The sequence below is a fragment of the Pseudorca crassidens genome, chromosome 8 (genome assembly GCF_039906515.1).
Source record: "Pseudorca crassidens isolate mPseCra1 chromosome 8, mPseCra1.hap1, whole genome shotgun sequence".
Classification (NCBI taxonomy): Eukaryota; Metazoa; Chordata; class Mammalia; order Artiodactyla; family Delphinidae; genus Pseudorca; species Pseudorca crassidens.
The window spans coordinates 38,351,916-38,375,651 of NC_090303.1; the positions used below are offsets into that span (position 1 = coordinate 38,351,916).

The following is a 23,736-nucleotide window of genomic DNA, read 5'->3' on the forward strand; positions in this document are numbered from 1 at the left end:
CAGTTTAAACCACTGAGTTATAAGACTGACTCTCAAATATTTCTCTGCAAGAAGAGGTGTTCTTACGATTTCCGTCAAGCAACTCTACTCCTGGAAGGTGGTAGATTGTGTATAAACGGTACAAGTTATATTGGCATAAAGGGTTTTGGTAGAGAGCTGCAAAGAAAGAATCCAAATTAAGATGTCAGGTTTCGAAATCAGTTACATTTATCACTTGATAAAATATGAGAAATTGCAAGATTAATATAGAACATAACAGTATGTAAAGCTCTGCTTCACAGACCAATGGTTTCACCAAACCCTTACTTATTCATCGCAGGACTTACTTTTCCTATCTGTTAAATTCATTCATTCAACAAATATTTTCGGAGTGCTTACTATCTACTAGGAACTGTGCTAGGTGCTGAGGACATATCTTTGACCCAAATCTGTCACAAATGAGGAAACGTTTAACATGTCCGTAAATTAATCAGTAAAGAAAGAACTCAATATCAGCTCTAGAGGGTTCTTGATGCTGCTCTTTATTAAAGTATTTGTTCATTAGTTCTCTTCTTCCAGTCTCAAAGGTCACATGGGTACCTGCGTGGAGATGGGCAGAGTTGTGGCACACTGTTCTATTATAATTTTCTTCCTCGGCTTCACACCATTGCACCTAGTTCAGAACATATAAATGCCAGTAGCAGCTTCAGATCTCAGCAGGAGTAGAGGTGAAGAGATGCGGGTTTTACATCTCATCTACCTCTGGCCAGGCACAGGGGACTCGGATTTCCTTGTGCGCAGGTGCTAGGATACTTAATGAACCAGGCTGGAGGTGGGAGGCATGCTGATGCGGAAGAGCTCCAGGCGCTTCTGACATGACATCCCTTAGGCATCAGCACGTAGGTATATTTTTTAAAATCTTCAGCTAGAAGTTGTATTTTATTTCCATGGAAAAGGTACTTTCCCTATTCTTCTTTAGATAATATTAAACAGGGTTATTGCAATACAATTTGAAATAAAACTCTTATAATTTCCACTTGGATATCTTTAGCTATTGTATTCCACCTACACGTAATTTCTAGAAAATACTCCTGGAAAAGAGGAGAACCACTAGATGGCAGTAGCAGAAAGAGCTCCAGCTTGTGTACAAAAACATCACTCAACAACATGAGGCTCATTTAACGTACATTTAAATCTAGGAGTACTGCTGTAGCATTTGACTAGTTATAAAATACAAAGAGGTTTGATAAAAGCATGAAAGTATTAAGCATTAGAAAGCCAGAAAAAACTGATGAATATTTATAAAGAAGAGCTTGCAACATAAAGAAGAGGGGGTCAAGGGGGATGCTTGAAAGACAACAAACTAGATAAAAACTGAAGAAGTTAATCATCTGAATGTTTTCTCTGCAGGCAATAAAATATTCTGATATTTGTTGTATAAGCACAAACTTTTCTGGCTAATAAAATCGTTATAGGTAGCTATTCGCTGTGGAAAACATGAGCTTTAGAGGGACTTAAAGCAGGCAATGGAAGACACCTGGTGCATAAGAAACAAAAGTTATAAGAGGAAAGGCAAAAAAGAAAATGTAGAGCCAGGGGCAACAAGAAAATTTAAAAGAAAGGAAATATGTATGTATTGGGGGAAATGAGAGGAAAAATGAAATGGATATTTTTCAAGATTTCTTAAGTGACAAAACTGGTTTGAATTTTAATCTCAAAAGAGAAGGAATTTAAAGTGGTAGCAAATAATTATAACTACAGGACAGGGAATAGAACGGATGTATACTAAACCAGTAATAAGGACAGATTTTAAAAGATCCACAGGGATCATACCTTGTAGTTTGAGCCAGACAAAGAAGAAAAAAGGTCACCCTTCAAGGGTATAAAAGCAAAACACGGCCTTCCCTGGTGGCGCAGTGGTTGAGAGTCCACCTGCCGATGCAGGGGACACGGGTTTGTGCCCCGGTCCGGGAGGATCCCACGTGCCGCGGAGCGGCTGGGCCCGTGAGCCATGGCCGCTGAGTCTGCGCGTCCGGAGCCTGTGGTCCGCAACGGGAGAGGCCACAACAGAGAGAGGCCCGTGTACCGCAAAAAAAAAAAGCCAAACGCAATTGTTTCTTGCAGTGGCTTCTCCCGCTGCAGAGCACAGGCTCCAGACGCGCAGGCTCAGCGGCCATGGCTCCCGGGCCCAACTGCTCCGCGGCACGTGGGATCTTCCCGTACCTGGGCACGAACCCGCGTCCCCTGCATCGGCAGACGGACTCTCAACCACCGCGCCACCAGGGAAGCCCATCAAAACACAATTCTTTTTAATGAGAGTTCAGGAGGGAGAAAAATTCACAGATGCTTTAGTGCAGAAGTCTGCTCTGTGGTTCCTGTCTTGGAGAATAACATCTGACACCTCATAACACTATCCTACATTATAGCAGCTGGGAGTAGAGTCTGCCTTTGCATATGATGTTAATGGAAAATGTACCAACATCTTTCAATGATGTTTACTTTTAGGATACACTTCATATTCTCTTTTCCCTCTGAGAACACTACTATTTAATTTCTTTTCTTGGTTTTTCTTCCTAGTGCTTAGTTAAATAACTGCTTTACATAAATTTTAAAACTTCTGGCTTCAGCTAAACAAATCACCAAGTTTGGATTTACTACTATTACATTACTTATTAAAAAGTTGTCATAATACTAAAAACTTGATGCACTTATTGTGGTTCAACATTCATCTCATCATAAAATAAAATCTAAATGACAGCAAGTCAGAAAACTGGGCTATTAAGCCTAGTCTCTGACTAAATTAACTTAAAAACATAATTAGAATTAAATAATTTAAAAAGAATTTCATTTTTATTATTCTTCACTTTTTTTCTTACTCTTAAATGTTAGAAGGAAGCAATCTTATTTTTAATTATCTTTTCCCCCTCTATACTATTAAGCATTTAACATTTTGGATTTATGAGTTTTGGATTGATGCTACTAAAATTACCATAAATAAAGTTTCTAAGATATGATATTCGTTTCCTGTGTCTGAAAGTTCTGAAAACCTTCTATGATGTATGGGTACATTCCTTTAGAAACTATGAAGCGAAATTGTTTACACTTTCACTTTCAATAGGTTAATACTATTTAATCCACCTTCCCTCTAGGCTACTTATAGAGTACACCTTGGTGGCGCCAGCACTGTCTTGCTTATCTTAATTTGGGATTCTGAGTCTAAGCAATTTACATTTACCCAATAATATAGCAAAATGTTTCTACTACCTTACTGCACAAGCTTGAGTTACATGAGTCACATGTGTGAAGCTACTTCTTATTGAAAGAGAAGAGGGAAAAAAAGTCATCTAAATAATTGGCTCCAGTTAATTTTTTTTTAACTTTTAAGGCAAAATTTAAAAATCACCATTTAAATGAACCTGGATGTTTTTTAGACCACCTTTGAAGAAAGTTGATGTAATTAATAATGTACCAACATATCCATTTTAATAGATAGGAAAACGATGTAGAAAAGTTAAAAGCAGCTCCATCTGTGCCCACACAGAACAGCCTGTGGAAAGAAGCTCAACTGTCAATGATCAGACAGAGGTTCTGGCTCAAGGTTACTTAGTAAGGTCAGCATCTCCATTGTCACCATCTCATTTTAACTAAAATCTCTGGGCCACAGCATACCACATGATTGTACTGAATATGGAAATGATCCCTGATTTTTAAAAGGCAAACTTGGACTAAAGCAAGGGTTAGGAGAGTGAGGGATGCTGTTTCAAGACAAACAGCAGTGAAAGACCCAGTTGGCTCTTTTTATTGAGTGGACTGTTCTCTTGTGTTGTTTGGGAGGAGTGGTCCCACCTTGAGGGGCATTTCAGGGTAAAGAGTCTCAGATGACCAGACCACTGAGACCATAGTCCCACACTGACCTCTCAGCATCCCTCTTCACTCCCTGGCTATTTGCCATCAGCAGTGGACTGCGGCCAAATGAGGAAAGGCAGGACGTGCTTAAGAGCAGAATCTGTAAAAAATGGAGACCTTCTCTTTGAAAGGGGCACTTCCTGTCTCCAAGGGTGAATCCTTAAGTCTCTGCTAGGAAGCAAGTCTTAACAATTACGGAATGTAGGAGTTCAAGCATACTTTCCAATGCTGGAGCTTAATGCAACATAGAGAAAATTTGAGAAAAATGAGGAGACTAAAGATTTAGGAACAGGAGAATGGGTTAAGTATTTTGTTGCTGTTGTCGGTGGTGTTTTTTCTCTCTGCGCTGGGAAAGAGGCAGGGACACTGAAGGTTAGTGAAAGTCCGCAGCCACAAGCAAATCTTTGACACATGCAGATTTAGAAAGAGTTTGGAGGAGGGAAGGGAAGAGGAAAATGGAGCCAGAGGGGGAGGGTGTGGAAAGGTAGACTGCCTGGAGAGAAAAGGTGTGGCCCTCCTGACTCAGCCTGGAAGTCAGGAATTCCAGTTTGTAGGACCTCACACTCTGCAGCTGGTTTCAGGCCTCCCTGAAGCTCCCAGCCATGTGTATACTGGGTAATCTCTTGGCAGTTCTCCTCATTGCCAGTGGAGGGTGCAATGCTGAAATGGGTTAGAGGTTTACCCTCCAGGCTATTTTCTCACCCTACGAAGAACTGTAATTGAAGTGGAATAATAATAATAATATTTTAGCATTTTAAACAGTTTCATAACTTGAAAAGAAAAGTTTTAACACTTGAAAATACATGGGGGACTTCCCTGGTGGCGCAGTGGTTAAGAACCCGCCTGCCAATGCAGGGGACAGGGTTCGAGCTCTGGTCTGGGAAGATCCCATATGCCACGGAGCAACTAAGCCTGTGAGCCACAACTACTGAGCCCGCGTGCCACAACTACTGAAGCCTGCGCACCTAGAGCCCGTGTTCCACAACAAGAGAAGCCACTGCAATGAATAGCCCACGTACCGTAACAAAGAGTAGCCCCCACTCTTCGCAACTAGAGAAAGCCCACGTGCAGCAACGAAGACCCAACACACCCAAAATTAAATAAATAAATTAATAAATTTATATATTTTTTAAATACATGGATTTCTTATTGTAGTTAATGAGCTGAATCTAATCTGTGATTGCAAAGGAGGTTCATAGGAACTCAATCAGGTGACATTACTGCACAATATAATTAGTAGCTAGTAAATGCCAACATTTTTTTCTTAATTTTTTTAAATTTATTTTTGGCTGTGTTGGGTCTTCGTTGCTGCGCACAGACTTTCTCTAGTTGCAGCGAGCAGGGGCTACTCTTTGTTGTGGTGCCCAGGCTTCTCACTGTGGTGGCTTCTCTTTGCGGAGCACGGGCTCTAGGCGTGCGGGCTTCAGTATTTGTGGCACATGGGCTCAGTAGTTGTGGCTCGTGGGCTTAGTTGCTCCGCAGCATGTGGGATCTTCCTGGACCAGGGCTCGAACCCGTGTCCCCTGCATTGGCAGGTGGATTCCCAACCACTGCACCACCAGGGAAGTCCACCAACATTTTTTTGTATAATATCTTTAACCAAAATAGGGCAAGCGTTCAAACTGTGCATATTTGTTACCAAAAATTTTCAGAAAATGCATTTTTGTGTAACCTGACGCAGCATTTTCTCCATTTCAAAAAATAATCCCTCTACAAGATTCTCAGTTGGAACAATTTATAGTCACTATGATTTTAAGTAGAGGTCATTTAAAATGTTGTGACAGGCAATGATATGGACCTTATACTACCAGGCTGACCTAACAGCCTTTCAGAGAACTAGAAAAGGCACTCCTGCACCCCACCTCAGGGCTGACACCATTCTGCGCCCACATACACGGCTGGTAAGGCAGGCAAGGGCTGAATTTCAGACTCCATTTACCCCCCTTGCCGCCAGGCACTTTTGTTTAAGGCATAACACTATTGACTATGATGGGGCAACCTTGATTGCTAACCGCCAAATCTTACATTGTAAAATAAGCTTGCTTAAATTATTCAGTTCTTACATTTAGCAAATTGTCCAATCAGTTTTGCATCGAGCCCCCTCAGTTCTGTAAGAAATATTTAGGCTGAGAGTTACAAAACTATAAGCTCCATAAAGGTCTAGATAGGGTCTTTCTTGTTTACTTTTGTATCTCCATCTAATAGTGTCCTTAGTGAATGCATGATAAATATTTATTGAATGAATGAATGATAAACAAAAGAAACAAGGCATGAGTTTAAGTTTCAACATTCCTTAGTAGTCTGGTTAAAGCTCTGAGCCCTGCATTTCTACCATCAAAGAGGGAATAATTCTAATCACATCATTGGATTGCTATGAAGATTTAAATGAGAATATAATAAGAAAGCATTTTCTCAACATTCAAACATGTTATTATAATTATTATTCAAAATGTCAGTTTTTTAAAAATCTATTTACCAATCAGCAGAATTTCTAGACTGTGTGCATCTTAATTCATTATCTAATTTACATAAACCATAATAAAACAATTTTTTGTTGTTACTCCTTCAAACCAATTAATGCTTTACAGAGTTAGCTTAATATTTGAAGCAATCCTGAGAGGTAGTTATTAGCCCATTTTACAGAAAAATGAAGGTAAGAGAGAGTTCAAGATCTAGTATAACCAGTCTTTTAATCATTTAAAGACATTTTAAGCATTTGTTCAGCACAAAAAGGCCAGGTAATTCAAATATGCAGGCCAATCCTGATAAGTCTTTCACAGACCTTATCACGTCTCAAAAATGAGCATTGAATTCCTTAGAACTTGGGGTACTTTTAATAGTTGGGTTTAAAGAATCTTACCTATAAGAACTTAAATCATTTCTCCTTAATATAGTAGGTATAACTGATTAATACTCAAAATATTTGAAAATTTTAATAACTATGTATTGAGCTGATTAGAAGCTCCACCATCAACACCACTTTACACATATTCAAAACACTATCTTTGGCAATTCTGAGAAATGAATAGAAAATAAATAGGAAAAAACCATCTATTTTATGACCTTGTATAAAGAAGTCTACAAACTCTGAAGTTCGAAAACCCATTCACTGCTCTGAGTCTTTTCCCTTGGTCCACCTAGAACCATTTGTTCTGAATTGCAATCGTGTACCAGTTTATTTACCCTTCGACACTATAAGCTTAAAAACAAACAAACAAACCAAACAACTATAAGCTTATTGAGAGTAGGAACTGTGTATTATCTATTTTTCCAACCCACCTCACACCTTCTTCAAATACTGAGGTCAGTTCCTTGCTGGGTGCGATTCAATATATATGAATTGTTTGCTGTTCACCCAATAGGAAGATTACATTAAAACGTGCTCTTTTTTTTAGTGTGGGGGGAGGGAGTGTCAGTTTTACTAATATAATTCACATATCACACGGTTCACTAATTTTAAGTATACAATTCATGGTTTTTAGTATATTCATAGAATTGTGCAACCATCACCACGTTCAATTTTAGAACATTTTCATCACCCTGAAAAGAAACCCCAGACTGTCACTCCCCAGACCCTCATCCCCCCAGCACTGGGCAGCCACTATTTAAAAACAGTTACCTCTCAGTGTTGCTGTCTCGATATATGTGCCCATTCTGGACATTTGTATAAATAAATGGAATCATATAATATGTGCTAAAACTGCCTTTAGAGGTAAAACCAAAAACACAGATTTAAACATGTACCTCCTTCTCTTTTTGCTTTCATCATTTCCATTTGGCATGCCATATCATTTCACAAAAACTGTTTTTTTACCTGTTCTTTCAAAAATGTATTTTTAAAAAGAAAAAGATCTAGTCTTGTTTTCAGGAAACTAAGTAGTTTTGTTATAAACACTGATCTAATTTAAATTCAAAAAATGAAAAAATGTCCTGTGTTATCACTATTTTAAGTTATGGCTATACAAAAGTGCAAATTAATACTTAGGGTCTTCAGATTTAGCATTCCCTTTAATTCCTTTACTGTTGCCTCAATGTTTGTTAACTCATTGTGGTGCAGCCGGAGTATATGCAACGAATGCAAAGAGTGCAGGCCTAAAAGAAATTAAAATATTTGTATAAGATTTTAAACATTTTTAATGCTAATTAAACATGCTACCTAAGCAAAAGCAAAGAATACATTACATCTGGTGAAGGGAGGAATTATTAATAATATGATGAATTATCATTAAGAATACAACAAAGCATAACAATTCAAATAAGTGACTGTAATTTGGGAATATAGAGCCAATTTCTTTCCACTGTTTTTTTTTTTCCTGTAGCAATGATTTTGTTTGATTCTGAAGGGGTTATTTTCGTTATTCTTATTTTGTTGGTTTTGTTTTGCCAATGTTGCTTAGTTTATAGTGCCAATCCAGGAAATGGTTATTCAAATCAGTATCTCCCCCAAACTGCTCAACTAAATATTTTCTTTACACAATGGGAAGCCAAATATTCCTATCATCTTATTGATTCTAAATTGCACATTTTCCCACATTTTTAACATAAGTGAAAGTGTGTTGTATCTTTGCAATAACGACATCGTAGTTGAATTGGCAAGGTTTCCTTTCTTCATGGAACAAGGAATCATACTGGATCTCAAAATTTATGATATTTCAATTCTGCAGCATGTAATACAGAAGAAAAATGTTTTGTACCATACTTCTTTGTATCTCATGATCCTAGTATATCATGTACTTTTATACCAGGCTTGAAATTGTCAGTTTAGAGATTGTTGCAGGTACAAAATTAACTCAGAGTGAAACAGAAATTTGGCTGGGAAAAATTACAGCCTGTAAAAATATTTAAAACTATTTATGAAGTCATTATTTTTTATTAATGCTCCCAAACATTAAAATTTGCTTCCACAATATCTAGTTTGTGTCCAACTGTGCAGTAGAATGGCAAAATTTCTATGCTAAAAAAAGATTCTTTTACATCTTGAATAAGATACATGACAATATTGAGCTAAAACCATAATCAAACAGCACATCTTAAAATGAAATGTACACAAGAACATTAAAAAATAACAGCTTCCATCATATATTTTCAACAGAAATGTTAAAACAGATTATTGCATGCCATGAGCAATACCATAGTTGAAAGTTATTATTTAACTGAAAATCAATTCAATCAAAAGACAAAATTTAAGACATACCTCGTATATCAAATATTGCATTGTTGTTTAGGTATAGTTCTGCCAGACAACAGTTTCTAGTTATAAATGTTATTCCATGGAGCTGAAAATGAGAGTTAGAGAACAATATTCTTTCTACAATAATCACATGTAATTACATACAGATATAAAAATTTAGTAAGAACCATAGAAGTTCAGCATTTGCTGTTTTTATTAATTATGTGCAACCTTTTGATCTGGGCCATGAGTTTATGTCTGGATTGTCTTTGAAGATACGTATGATAAAAAGGGTGCTTTTAGCTAACTTAATACTCGAACTTCTCTTACCACGTCTCCACCAAACTCCCTGAAAGGTTTTCAAAGCCTCTGGAATCTGGCCTATCCTTTTGCTCTCACAACCTTCCCTACATTTCTCTGCCCTATAGTCACATTGGATTTGGCTCCATATATCCACTAATTCACCATCACATATTATTAAGTGCCTATTATGTGCCAAGGGCTCTCTCCTCCGATAATGCTGAATCGTTTCTGCATCTGTGTATGAGTCACGATTTCTCTTTGCCTGCATGGCTTTTCCTCCTGGTACACTTCTGATTATTCTTAAGGAACTGCCCTAGGCTGGCAAGGCCTATCCAACCATGCCTGAGCAGGCTGCCACAAGAAGTTTCCACTGCTCCAGGGATTTGTTGAGACCGTTCTTTGATCTCTTTGCATCTCACTGCTGTCTTCTTGCTCTGTTTTGACCCACTTTTTGTTTCTCTAAACTTCCACCTGCTCCAGCATTTTAAGTCAGATCTCCTGAGAGATGGTCTAATTCTGCAGTCAATGCTCTACCTTCCCTCCCCAAGCTCTACCTCCGAGATTGTCTAATTCTGAATTCCCTTTCTTTATGCCCCAGTCTACGAACCATCTCCTCTTCTCAGGCTCATTGTCCTTTGGGTCAACAGATCTCAGCTTAGCCGAGGACTCTGTAATCTGACCACACAGGAGGTCAGTGCTAACAGCTCAACCGGCCACCATCCCCAAGGAGAAGACAAGGCACAGAATAATCCTGTTACTTTACAGCTCATCTTTTTTTAAATAAGGCCTTTCCTGACAACCCCCATGCCCATGAGTCTTCCTTTTCTTGTCCACATCCAACACCTCCTATGACTTGTGCAATTACTTGATCACTAGTTTTGTGTCTTCCTTAAGGAAAGACACGATGTTTCTTCAGTCTGTTATCCTTCCCACCTCTCCATTCTCCTAATGATATGGTGAAGCTGCATCTTACTTTTAAGATTAGATTAGAAATTCGGTGTACTGTAAGAATTAAAATAGTCAAAACACTCTTGAAAATTCCTCAAATGCACCATTAAAGTACATGATAGGAGTATTTAAACTGAATTCAGAAATGTTTCTGTTACCCTGCAAGGAGAATCCCACTACTTTTTTAAAAATATTGACTTTATAACCTCAATAGAAATTGACAGATTTGTTTGAGTTATGAGGATGAGGCATGGTAGAGTCTTAACGTGGGGCTGGTATGTTCTAAAAGCAGCCCTTAAGTTAAATGTAACAAGGCTAAATTTACTGCTTAATACAGGATCTAGCAGGGAGAAGAATCATATGAAATGGTTATTGATCAAGTGCTTCCTAATTTATATATACAGAAATATATGCTTATGATTGTAAATTAGTTTTACATGTTTATTAAAGCCTATCACAGTAACTACTGTCATCAGTTAAATAGAACTCTTTTGACCTTTGATTGGTTGATTCAGATAGACAGATGCCAACCTGTCTGATTTAGTGAGGATTTATTGGAAATTTTACTCATGCCCTCTTGTATCTCAGAAAAGCTATTTTAGATTTGTAATCAAAGTTTGAAAATGGGTTTCTTTAATGAATTTTCTTTAATTTTTTCTTATATTTGTAACAGTCACAAATTATGAAGCTATAAAAGGCACATGTGCTGCTCATCTCATTGTCTCACAGTCTCATCTGGACCTAATTATGTGAGCACTCATGCAGGAGAACCACCAGTAACTGCACTTCAGCTTTGTTAAGTCACAAAAGGAGCCATGTTTCCCCCAGGTAGGAGAGACCCTTCAACACAGTGAGGGGTGGGTCCCAGTTGGCTTCATATCCCTTTCTACTCTTCCTGCTGGCCTCCTGACAGCAACTCACTACCTTCCATCCACTCCCTGATCTAATGAGAGCCACACCTAACATCAGCCTAGAAAGAGAACACCAGGGCAAACCACGACTTTTTCTTCTCTCTTTTTTCCCAGTTGCCTGCTCAACCACACATTAACAGAACATTCTAATTAGTTGAGGTTTTAATTTCTCTTGCGTTACACATTAACTCAAGAATACTAATAAACTCAACCATTTCATCTTGACTATAGAATAATAATTTTCCCAAGAGCATGAACATCTTTGGACCATGATTATTGGAATTTTAAGATTGTACTTTTTGTTGGGGTGAACTGAATGGGAGGAATGTAGTGAAAAGAGATAAGGCCAGACCATGAGAATCTGGGGGAACTAATAAAAGATTTTGTGCAGAGGAGTGTTATTGCCCAGTTTTATTTTGGAAAAAAAAAATGACAGGGAAGAGTACTATTTAGAGGAGATAGTAAGTATAACAGCAAGAGATGAACAAAAATGGTGTTATGCTAATTCCAAAGAATATATGGGTCCCAGAGTAGAGTAATAACAGTGGGAGAAGAGCAAAGTAGAGGGAATTGAGAGAGAATTCCAAGGCAGAATTCACAGGACTTAAAGAGACATTGCAATGTACCAAGTTGTTGAAGTCAAGATGTAGGAATGGGAGTTGGAAGACATGCTGATTGTTCTGACACTCAAACCATTGTTAAAGTAAAATGTTATTATAATTATCCATTTAGGAAAATCTGTTCTACTGAGTCTAAGGACTGCCATAGGATTTATTCTGAATGTGACATTCCACAAATCATATATCTTAGCTCAGGGCTTAGCACATAGCAAGGGCTCAATAAACGATAGCTTTTATTATTTACTATTTAACCATTATTATTTTTCATAGAGCTGAGAGCACTTACATTCAAGGTAAAGCTCTTACACGTAACTGCTGAGGTACTAGTGGGGAAAATTTTACACCAGCATGAATTTAAAATTAAGGAGGCATTCTTTTAGAGCAGGATTTCTCAACCTTTACAGCTATTGACATTTGGGGCCAGATAATTCTTTGTTGGGGGGCTGGGGAAGCCGCCCTGTGGATTGTAGTATGGTTGGCAGCATCCCTAGCCTCTAGCCACTAGATGCCAGGAACACACACACCCCAGTTGTGAAAATCAAAAAGGTCTCCAGACATTGCCAAATGTTCTCCTTGTGTGTGGGAGGTGTGGCAGGGGTTGCAAAGTCGCTCCTAGTTGAGAACTGCTGGTTCAGAGTCAAGGGGACAATCATATCTTTTTTTTTTTTTTTTGCGGTACGCGGGCCTCTCACTGTTGTGGCCTCTCCCGTTGCGGAGCACAGGCTCCAGACGCGCAGGCTCAGCGGTCATGGTTCACGGGCCCAGCCGCTCCGCGGCATGTGGGATCTTCCCGGACCGGGGCACGATCCCGTGTCCCCTGCATCGGCAGGCGGATTCTCAACCAGTGCGCCACCAGGGAAGCCCTCTTTTAAGTGCTTATTATGACCCAAGCACTAAGCTAGATGTTTTCACCATTATCTAATATGATCCTTCCAATAGCCCATGTTGTTTTGTTCCCTTATTTACCTAGGAGGAAACTGAGGCTAAAAGAAGTTAAAAAACAACTTTCTCAAGACAACAGAGCAAGGGTTCAAACTCAAGGCTATCTGACTTGGATCAAAAGTTGGTGTATAGGGCTTCCCTGGTGGCGCAGTGGTTGAGAGTCCGCCTGCCGATGCAGGGGACACGGGTTCGTGACCCGGTCCGGGAGGATCCCACATGCCACGGAGCGGCTGGGCCCGTGAACCATGGCCGCTGAGCCTGCACGTCCGGAGCCTGTACTCCGCAACGGGAGAGGCCACAACAGTGAGAGGCCAGCGTACCGAAAAAAGAAAAAAAAAAAAGTTGGTGTATAGTACACCATACATTATTGTACATTATTTTAGTGTGGAAAATGTTATTATAAATAAGTATTTTGATTATGTTTTAGATGAAGACGTTTATAAACAATGACCTTGCCAGAATAGGTATTTTTATTTAAATTTAGTTTGTAAAAGTTGTCAACTGCTCAGTTTTTGCTACATGGTAGAAACTCAGATTCCATTTTGGACAGTTGCTTGGCGAGGCATTATATACAGGTTTCTCATCAAATGCTTACTCTAATCTGTGACACATGAAATACACCCAAGTAACGCTAGGTCTTCCAGAAATAAGATACCAGCATTGTGACAACAATATTATGAGCTCACTACTAAACGTCTGTAAAAGAAAAATTTTGAGGTAATGACCCAAAACACAAACAGATCAAATGTCTATATACCTTTGAAACTGTAGTATAAAATGCAAATCACTTAGATCACTCGTCTGAGCAGACCCAGCTTCTTAGGAAAGCTGGAGAAGATGAACTGACCTAAAATTCCCTCAGTCAGCCTTGCTAAAAGATGAGACAAGGCAGGGAGTCTTCAGAAGGCCTCAGTTAATACGCACCTAAGAGCAGCTGCCTCCCACTAATTACATCAGCGGAGATTAGAAACAGATGACCCAGAAAGAGAGGAGCTGCAGGACTAGTACATATCTATGCAGTACAAGGAGAAAGCAAGCCCTCGGAGAGCATAATGAAGGAAGCGGGGCAGCCTGAGCAAACCTAGGAAGGCTGGGGCATTGCACGCCCTCAGAAACAACTTGTACCTATCTAATTTGCTGGTTCCAGGTCAGACCAGAAGCTCCAGTTTTATCATCCACTACATAATAATGGGGAGAAGTGTGTACCCTTCAGGCATGTTAGGCTCCAAACACACCAAACTACATTCATCCTTTGTCTCCCCAAACCACTGCTTTCTCTCATTCCATTCCAGGCAGTTTGCAACCACAGTTTCCTCACCAGGAGTACAGCCACACCTTCTGCCCTTCCTAATTCTATCACTAGAGCAGGCACCATCACATTTATTTTTATATTCTATCAGTAGCCTAATGCAAGTACAGAATAAACCATATTACAGAGGATGCTTTGGGTTCCAAGTAACTCCTAAGCTCAACTCAAACTGGCACATAAATTAGAACACTTATTATCTCACATATCAAGGAGTCCAGAGGTTGTGAGAGCTTCAGTCTGAATATCTCAATGGTTCTCTGAGCTCTGCTTTTCTCACAAAGTTGGATACATCCACAAGTTGATAGGATGGTTCCTGGCTTACTAGCCAGGCAAGAAAACATCCAGAGGGAACAAGGGACCTCTCTTCTAGTGCTCTTTTTCAGGAATAAGGAAACCTTTCACAGAAGCCTCCCAGTAGCTACCTCCAATATATCTATTACGACAGCCGGGTTATGAGCCAATTCATTGACTAGCCACTCACAAGGAAGATGGGATTATCCTGATTGGTTTAAACAGTTCAGGCTCCACCTCTTGGAACTGGGAATGGAGCCACCTACCTGACTAAAAAGAAGTATGTACCAATACCTTAACCCAGATTCTGCTGTATAGGTAAAAGAATAGAATGGATAATGAATGGACAACCAATAATGGTCAGTACATACATCTCAACAAAGTTGTTGATTGAATAAATGAATAAACAAAAAAAGGTGTGTTCATTTTATTTTACTATTTTGTGCCTTACTTGTTCCTAAATAAAGGGTAGCCTAATATAATGTAAGAACAATGCTGGTCACAAATTTAGATCATTGTTAACAAAACATTACAATTCTAAATATTTGTATTCCTTTGTCAATGTTGATGATTTTCACCATGATTCTTCATACCATTTCTATTCTGGCAAAGTAACTTCTTAGTGGTCCACCTAATATAATCTAGATATTAAAGAAAAGTAATAATCAAAATTTTCCATGTGAATTTTGATGAAGTACTATCATAGGTAATATGCCCATTAGAGTTTTGGATCCTGAATAAGATTTTAATTTTTCATAGAGTGTGAATACTCAGGCAACTTAGCAACCAGTCAATCATTGATCAATAGAAAAACTCACGTTAGCTTATTCACTCACCTCCTGACCACTTAAAACTTATTTCAAATATGATATCCTTTCAGGATTATATGGAATAAATGTCTATTTTTAAAAAACAAAGTTAAGTGATGGTTATTTTGGAAATAATATAGTATGTTGAGCATAAATAACCAAACACAAGAAGAGAATTTAGCCCTTTGTTGCACCCTTTCCCCACCCACCCCTTCCAAAACAAAAGAAAGTACAATAGTTGACAGTGTATGCAATCCCTTCCTATGTACGTAATGTATCTGTAATTCAACTGTGTGAAAATTCCATGACTGGCTGAAGGTGGGACGGTGTCCACTACAAGAAAGCCAAAAAATATTACAAAATCCCTAATTATACCTCTCCCTTTAGAAATATTGCCAACATTTGTACATTCTTTCCTTCAAAACTGAATACTGAACTCCACAAGGAACACACATGAAAAGCAAAGATTAGTCACTTTTGCCATGCTTGATGAGTTCCATCTTTTTCTAATCAGAGGTCACACACTGTGACCCAGGATAATTTTTGGCAGGGTATTTAAAAGAGTTTTGAACTTGTATGCCCTTAAGTAGTGTGTGCACTTTCCATTTCAGTTGTTAGCTGCCTGGGCCTTGAATGTATTTGTGTTTCTTCTCCTAGAAATTATTTTAAGCTTATGAAACTTATGCTTGCACTTAATACTAGAAAAACTTTCATTTTCCATTTTCCACTTGGTTAAAAGAACGGACTGAAAATGCAATGTAATATTGAAATACTTTCATAAACATGGATGCTTAAAGATTCAATGCTGTGAATCTGGACTATTGCTTGACAAGCAGACTACTACTGAAAACTCAAATCATTATTTTTTAATCAGCTGGTGTTTGAAAGTTTAAATTTAAAATGCTAAGATTGGGTCATCAATTTATAATGAACAAAATACAAGCTGTTGGAAAGTCCAACTTTAGAAATTTGAGAATGACTAACTGTAATGATTGTTTTGGCCTGAATTGTAGTTCAGTCCTGCTCTATGACTTGAAGAGAGCTTGGAGCCCCACTCAGGACCCCACTACAGAGGAGGCACTGCCAGCTAAACCCTAACCTCGAAGAAAAGCTTCAAGGGCCACACTCAGTGCCCTTGAAAAACATTCCCTGCAGTTGGGGACACGTTGGCTTAGTGCCTGGCACTTCCTGAAGAAGCTGGATCAGTCTGGGTGGCAACTGGGAGGTAATCAATCCTTCTGACAGCAGGACAAAGGTGTGTGAGTTCTGGGAAATACATGCAGGACCATTGGAGGAATGCTGATCTAGGGCACTTTACAAAGGATCCTGCCCAAATGGGCAGTTTGCCAAGGCCAGGAGATGCTCAGTTGTAAGTACCACTGGGATACAAGATGAAAGGGAGGTCAGGAGTGGCCAGCGAAGAGGAATTAGAGTTGGAGGAACCTAGCAGGGGAGCTTCTGAATAACCCATTAAGAGAAGTAAACTCTGAACATGTTGACACCAGAGGGTACAAATCAAATAGAAACTTTGTTTTTCCTTTGCCTTTCCTCTGCCTCCACTCCTCCCCATTCCATACCAACCCTGGAGAAGGCTAGGGTGGAGGTGAGAGGCAAGGGAAACAACCAACCACACCCCCCTTGCTAATGAAGCAGGCAGGTGGCCATCTGTAGTCAGCCCTAGCTGGATAAGGGAGGGGAGATAGAGGGATGTCTCATTTATGAATTAACATATTCACCTCCACATTCTCATTTCTGAACTGAGAGTATGACTATGTCTCAAAATGGACTGTAAGCTTTTGAACTACATAAGAGAGATAAGAAAGGTCATGAGACTGCCCAAGTTTTCTTCCGGGAAACTGGGAAGCAATAGCTTCCACTGAGCAGTTTTGAAAGCACATGGGAGAAAAAAGTAAAGTTCCAGTCTGATAACATTTCACAAATCGTGCTATTCAATATACCTGTTTATATATATATATATATAAAGTTTCTTACCTAAATTAAAATTAGGAGTATAAAGTATTAATACTTTTCATGATCAGTTCTATTAAAAACATGAAATTAAGATAGCAATTTAATTATAGAGCCATTTAAGATCAAATATCATATTACCTTGTTATGATGTAGCCATAAGTATTTTAATTTTTTAAATCTAGAAAGATCAATGACCTCTGTCAGTTCCCTGGAAAGGAAAACAAAAAGGGAACATTAGCAATGATTAATTCATTCATGGGTAAGGTGGCTTATGTAGTATGACTCTGGGGGAACTGGAAAGGCCTCTCTCTGTCCTTTCAAAATTACTGGCATCTTATATGTGCTAACTTCCTAAATTCCGTATTCAAAACTTCATTCACTTGGGTTAAGATTTTTGTCAGCTAGTATAATGAATACTAAAAGAGAATTTTATGACATTAGTAGAAATTTATACCTCATTATGACTGAATTTTGGGGGACCTTAATTTTAAAAGATTTCACTGAGGAGAGAGCAGAGGAAGAAAAATGCAGAAGACATGGGACTTAAGGTAAATATGGGAAACAGCCTTGACTCCTGCTTCAACAGCGCCTGCAGGGTCCTTACTTTGAGGTTGTCCAGATCTTGGCCAAACCGGATTTAAGACATGGAAATTGTAGGATACCAAGAGACAGAGACTGGGTTAAGTGTTTTATTCTCCCTTTGTTGTTTATTAAATATGGGGTCAAAAATGTTACCCATCCTTCTTGAACTGTGCAGGACTCCAGCTGCCCAAGTGGTCACGAGTCTTTTTGGTGATGCAGCTCACTCAGCGAAGGGGCAGACGTAGGGTGTGGTGGAGGAGCTGTCAGCAAAGAGGGCACAGCCTCTGCAGATAGTTGGCCCTTTGACTGCTGTGGGCTGGAGTATACTGATCTCTTTTACTTCTTAGGACAGAAATCATGAGCCCAGGCCAGGTATATACACATATATGTCTCTATTAAACACTTATAGAGCACACTCTGTGTGCAAGGCACTTTTCTAAACACTTTAAAAATACTAATATTAATTAATATTACATTTATTAACTTGTAGCAACATCCTTTCACAATTATATTTAACCTTGGGACACTGAGGGACTAATTTTTTTAGATGTTTATGAAAACATTTTTTGTCATGCAAACAACATTTCTAAACAAAAGAAACCCTTCTCGCCAATTTTTTATATTGGAAAATTCCAAACCTAAGAAAAGTTGAAGGAATAGTACAGTGCATGCCTTCATAGTTTTTAATATTTTGCCACATTTATGCTCACTCTCTTATCTATATATACAATATATCTATTTGTGGGTTGATAATTTTCTTGGTGAATCATTTGAAAATAAGTTGCAGACTCTGATTCATAAATACTTCAGCACACGCATCCCTCAAATAAGGACGCTGTCCTGCATAACCCCCATACCATTATCACACTTAGGAAAATTAAATTCAATGATATCATCTAATACACTACTATTAATATTCAGATTGTTCCTGTTGCTCCTACATTTCTTTTATAGATTTTTTCTTTGTTTAAACCCAGAATCCCATCAACATTCATGCCTTGCATTTTCAGTTGGTATAACCCCTTAGTCTTCTTAAATTTAGAATAGTCACCTTCTCTTCTTTGTTGACTTTAACATTTACTTTCTTTTTTTTTTTTTTTTTTTTTTTGCGGTACGCGGGCCTCTCACTGTTGTGGCCTCTCCCGTTGCGGAGCACAGGCTCTGCAGCCTCCACGGCATGTGGGATCTTCCCGGACCGGGGCACGAACCCGTGTCCCCTGCATCAGCAGGCGGACTCTCAACCACTGCGCCACCAGAGAAGCCCTTAACATTTACTTCCTGAAGAGTCCGGGACAGTTGTCTGATAGATGTCTCACATTCCTGATTTGTCTGATTGCTTCCTCATGATTAAATTCAAGGTAGATCATTTTTCAATTACAAAGGTGGTAGTTACTGCATCACACCGGGAGGCAAAATGATGCCACTTTGTCCCATTCTTGGTGAAGCTAAGTTCAGTCATTTGGTTAAGGCGGAATCTGCCAGTACTCTCCGTTGTGAAAGTACAAATTTTATCATTGAAAAGTAATATCTGGGGCAAAACTCTGAGTGATTTGACATTGTATATACTGCAAAATGATCACCAGAGGAAATCCAGTTACTGAAACCATACAAAGTTAATATAATACTATTGACCGTATTCATCATGCTGTACATTACATCCCCAAGACTTATTTTACAACTGGAAGTTTGTACCTCTTGATCCCGTTCACCTATATCATGCCCCACCCCCAAATCCCTCTCCCCTCTGGTAACCGCCAATCTGCAGAGAACAGATTAGTGGTCCCCAATAAATATTTATTTAATGGCTTTAGCTTTGATTAATAACCTTTACCTGAATCAGTAGATTTGGTATTATGAAATGGTAATTTTTCTAATGCTCTCATTCTTTTTACATTTATTAGCTGGTATTCTATAAAAAAGATCTTCCCCTCCCCTTTATTTCTCTCATTCCTTCTCATCTCCACCTTTCTCATTTGAATAGTTTTTTCTTAATCTTTTCTTACTTTTTTTTTTAATTCTCAAATTATCCCAAACAAAAGACTTTTCAAGAAGCCCACCTTGTCCTTTTGACATGTACCGTTAGTCTTCGAGCACTTCCCTGGCACAACAAAATATTCTAGGCTTCTTCAAAGCAACTTGTAATAGATTTACACACAAAATGCATTCTCCTCTTTCACTGTAGATGTGTAGCTAATTTCTGGGAGGGGAATTTGGACCCTGACACATTTAAACTATTGCATTGGACAACAATGATATTATGTTAGCTTCATTATTTCCTACGAAAAATAAAGCAATCACTACATGGTAGCAGAGAAACTCAAGCCCCACTTAGAGTATCTCTCCAAGAATTCCCAGGAAAGTTATTTTAATATATTAATGCTTAAAAATATCAACTGTGCCAAATAAGTGTCATTAATTTTCTTGTATTAGTAGTACTGGTGCTGAACTTTCTGCTATTAGATAATGTAATAAAGTGGCTTACTGTTGAGGGGAATTTAACTCAAGTCAGAAGGGTTTATTCTGCATATAAACCCATCCTAAATCAATAATGCACTGTTACATTTTAAGGTGAGGCCAATGGAAGAAAATGATAGGAAATTCTACTACTAATGCTGGCAATGACTCGTGCTGACAATAATACGTCAACTCTGTTGTTACAGTATATGTGCTGCATGATTTCTCAAGGAAACACTGATAGGATATTTTCCAAGGGCAACAAAGACTTAGGCAAATAACCCAGTTTACCCAGTTTATTGGCATCTGGACTGTGAAACATTTCTTGTACCCAAATGGATTAAATGATGACTTAGTATTCTTAGGATTCAAAACGTATTGTCCTTTAATTGAGAAGATCACCAATTACCACTGTCAGAAGATCAATATTTCTATTTTTTTCTAGTGTTTTAAAGCTTTTCTTATTGTTATCTACTTAGTGATCAAGAGTGTACAGTTTTTAAAATCATGAAAGGCTTAGAGACGCAATCTTTTGAAGACAAGAAAAATATTTATTGTTATTATAAAACTAACTGATCTATAGGAAGGTTCAAAGCATGACCTTAAGTTTGTCAGAATTACCCACCATACGTGTTCCATTCTAAGATGTATATTTTAAAAAATCTTATATTTGTCAGCTATATATTCCCTTATTACCAAGAGATTCAGGGCCATTACAGAAATAAATATTATTCTAAATATTATTCACCACACTAATAAACTAAAACATATTAATATAAAACAAAATAAATATGTTTATTAATAAAGGATTTCCTCAAATCACTAGAGATAAAGTGATTAACTTCATTGATAAAGTAGGACATTTTCTTTAAAAAGCAGCTAAGTTCCGAATATTACGTACATGTAGAAATATGTTAAGTCTATTTAAAAATAATACATGGAATTCACAGAGATCAGAAAGTATGAAGAAGGGAAAGAAGAGTAGGAATACAGTCATTATGATGAAAATGCTAACTGTGACTACACAGGTGTCACTTGTTGGCTAGTAAAACCTGTGCTGTCTGCAGCTAACAGAACACATACTTCCTCTTCCACCTGGGTTCTATCTCAGGCACCGTGATTTCTCTGTAGAAGAAGAAACCAACTTTGCTGTCTGCCACCTTGGGGAGTTGGAGTGGAATCAAAGAAATCGATACAAAGAAGTTATATAAGGGAGAAGTTTCATACTTACCAGTAAAATTAGTATTAAGGTTGTTAGGTAGAGATTATAGTATAATAGGGGTTATTATTATAGTATAGTGGTATAATGAGTCATTATTCTCTAATAGTAGTAGTAACATTAACTGTACTAATGCTGATTGAGTACTTACTGTGTACCAGACCCTTCTCTACCTTCTACTAACTCACCTAATCTTCACAACAACCCTGTGAAGCAGATAGTACTGTTATATGCAGGCAGTAGGTTTGCCAGATAAAACACAGGATACACAGTTATATGTGAATTTCAAAGAAACAACAAATGTCCCAATGCAGTGTGGGACATACTTATACTAAAAAAATTATATGCATTTGTTTCTCTGAAATTCACATGTAACTGGATGTTCTCTATTTTTATTGGCTAAACCTGACAACCCTAACAGAGAGGCTTATGACCCACCCACGGTCACCCAGCCGGAAGAGATAGAACTGGGATTCAAACTCAGCCTGACTCCATCATCTTTGTTTTTATCCATTTCAGGATCCTGCATCTCCAATAGAGACTGTGGTTGCCAACGAGCGTGTGCTACTTGCCTGTCCACAGAAGGGGAAAACAATGGAAGAGAACATTTGAATCTATGAAACATAACATGATGCTCTTCTATTTCACATATAAAGCACACTTACTTTTGAGAAAGAAACAGCTCAAAGACATCAGCATCCCTCTTGTGGCCACATATCTTTAGTTGATCTTCAACTGCCTGATAACATATAATTAATCTGTCAAGCCACATTCCACTGAGCAAAAATACTGAGACATTTACAGTCAATAACAATAATGTCTACAAGAAGATCAAAAAGGTGAATATGGAGGCAACCACTCTAAACTGATAAATTCCAATGCTACAATTATACATTACTTAATCATTTTTGTGGTTGAATTTCATTATCCTTAATCTCGGGCACAGATGTGTAAATATCAGTCCTTCAAGCATGGAGGACTGATATTTGGTAGGTTTTCCATATTTGCAGAAGACACAGTATCCAGGTTGGAGGTGGAGGGAGTAGAGTATAATGTACATTATCATATAGGGGCTTGGCACCCTGTAAATTCTCAATACACGTCAGACAAATGAATGAATGAGTGAATAAATGTTTTCTTTTCTCTGCAAAGAAACAGTGTCTTCATGTTTCAAGAGTTACTGACACACTTGCACAATGGGAATTTTTGGTGGAGAAGTAGCGATTTTTATTCCTATAGGTTATTTTTGGAAAACACACATCCAACAACAGCTATTTAACTGCTTTGCTCTTTCTTCTTAAGGTCCTTTACTAAACTACAGACTAACATGTATAGGCCACATGGCCTAAGATGATATGGAAAAATTAAAGCCCATCTATAATTTGTCAATGAGGGAGTAAAGCTAACAAGACACAACAAAAGTGGAAAGTATAATCATTGCACTTCTGGAATCTGACAAACATTGTAATTACCAGAGTCAAAACAATCACCAAATTTCAGCTGGGATTCATTGTGGGTGGTGAGGTAGTAATGTCAGTAAGGGATTTATGAAATTTTGACAATGGTTTTATTATTTAGTAGAGGACATTAGAAGAGCTAGATTTAATGGGATGAACAAATATCTGAAGAAGTGAAAAAGACAGATACCCCAGGGATGGAGAGCAGCTGCTAATTTATATCCCAAACTTCCTTTGCGACCCTGCTACACAACCTGAATCTTGGGGCTTAGAGAATTTATTGGCTCAGGTGTAGGCATTTCCATCAGGGTATTTTTGTGACCATGATAAGTGAGCTGAATCTGGGGCTTAGAAAAACCCAATGGATCAGTCTTAGGCATCCACATCTGGGAATTTTAATTTAACATCCAAACCATCAGCTTCTACTGTACACAGTCAATCTCAATTTCACCAAAGTGTTTGGAATGTTAAAGCCTGGTCAAATTAGAATTAAAATTTTGCAGCTATCTATTAAAATTACAAACTCGCTTTTAACTTACTCCCACAATTTCACATCTAGCACTCAGAAATACACCAGTACATACACACACATGCAAAATGTGAATACCACTGCTCATCTCATACATACATTGTAGTTGTGAAATATGCCCCATTAATTGGAATATGGGTTAAATTAAAATGTAACTTCTTTCTGGGCTTCCCTGGTGGCGCAGTGGTTGAGAGTCCGCCTGCCGATGCAGGTGACACGGGTTCGTGCCCCGGTCCGGGAGGATCCCACATGCCGCGTGAGCGGCTGGGCCCCTGAGCCATGGCCGCTGAGCCTGTGCGTCCGGAGCCTGGGCTTCGCAACGGGAGAAGCCACAGC

General features: G+C 38.4%; 1 protein-coding gene across 1 annotated transcript in view; it reads right to left on the reverse strand.

Annotated features, from left to right (window-relative positions):
- The window catches only part of LRRC72 (leucine rich repeat containing 72), a 41,140-nt gene that overhangs the window by 13,263 nt on the left and 4,141 nt on the right, over positions 1–23,736 (reverse strand). The window contains exons 2-6 of the mRNA XM_067745530.1: positions 22,080–22,153; positions 17,298–17,367; positions 9,080–9,161; positions 7,867–7,977; positions 67–156 (exon numbers count right to left, since the gene is read on the reverse strand). Of these exons, the coding sequence (XP_067601631.1) occupies positions 67–156; positions 7,867–7,977; positions 9,080–9,161; positions 17,298–17,367; positions 22,080–22,153 (427 nt within the window). The remainder of the gene's footprint in view (positions 1–66; positions 157–7,866; positions 7,978–9,079; positions 9,162–17,297; positions 17,368–22,079; positions 22,154–23,736) is intronic.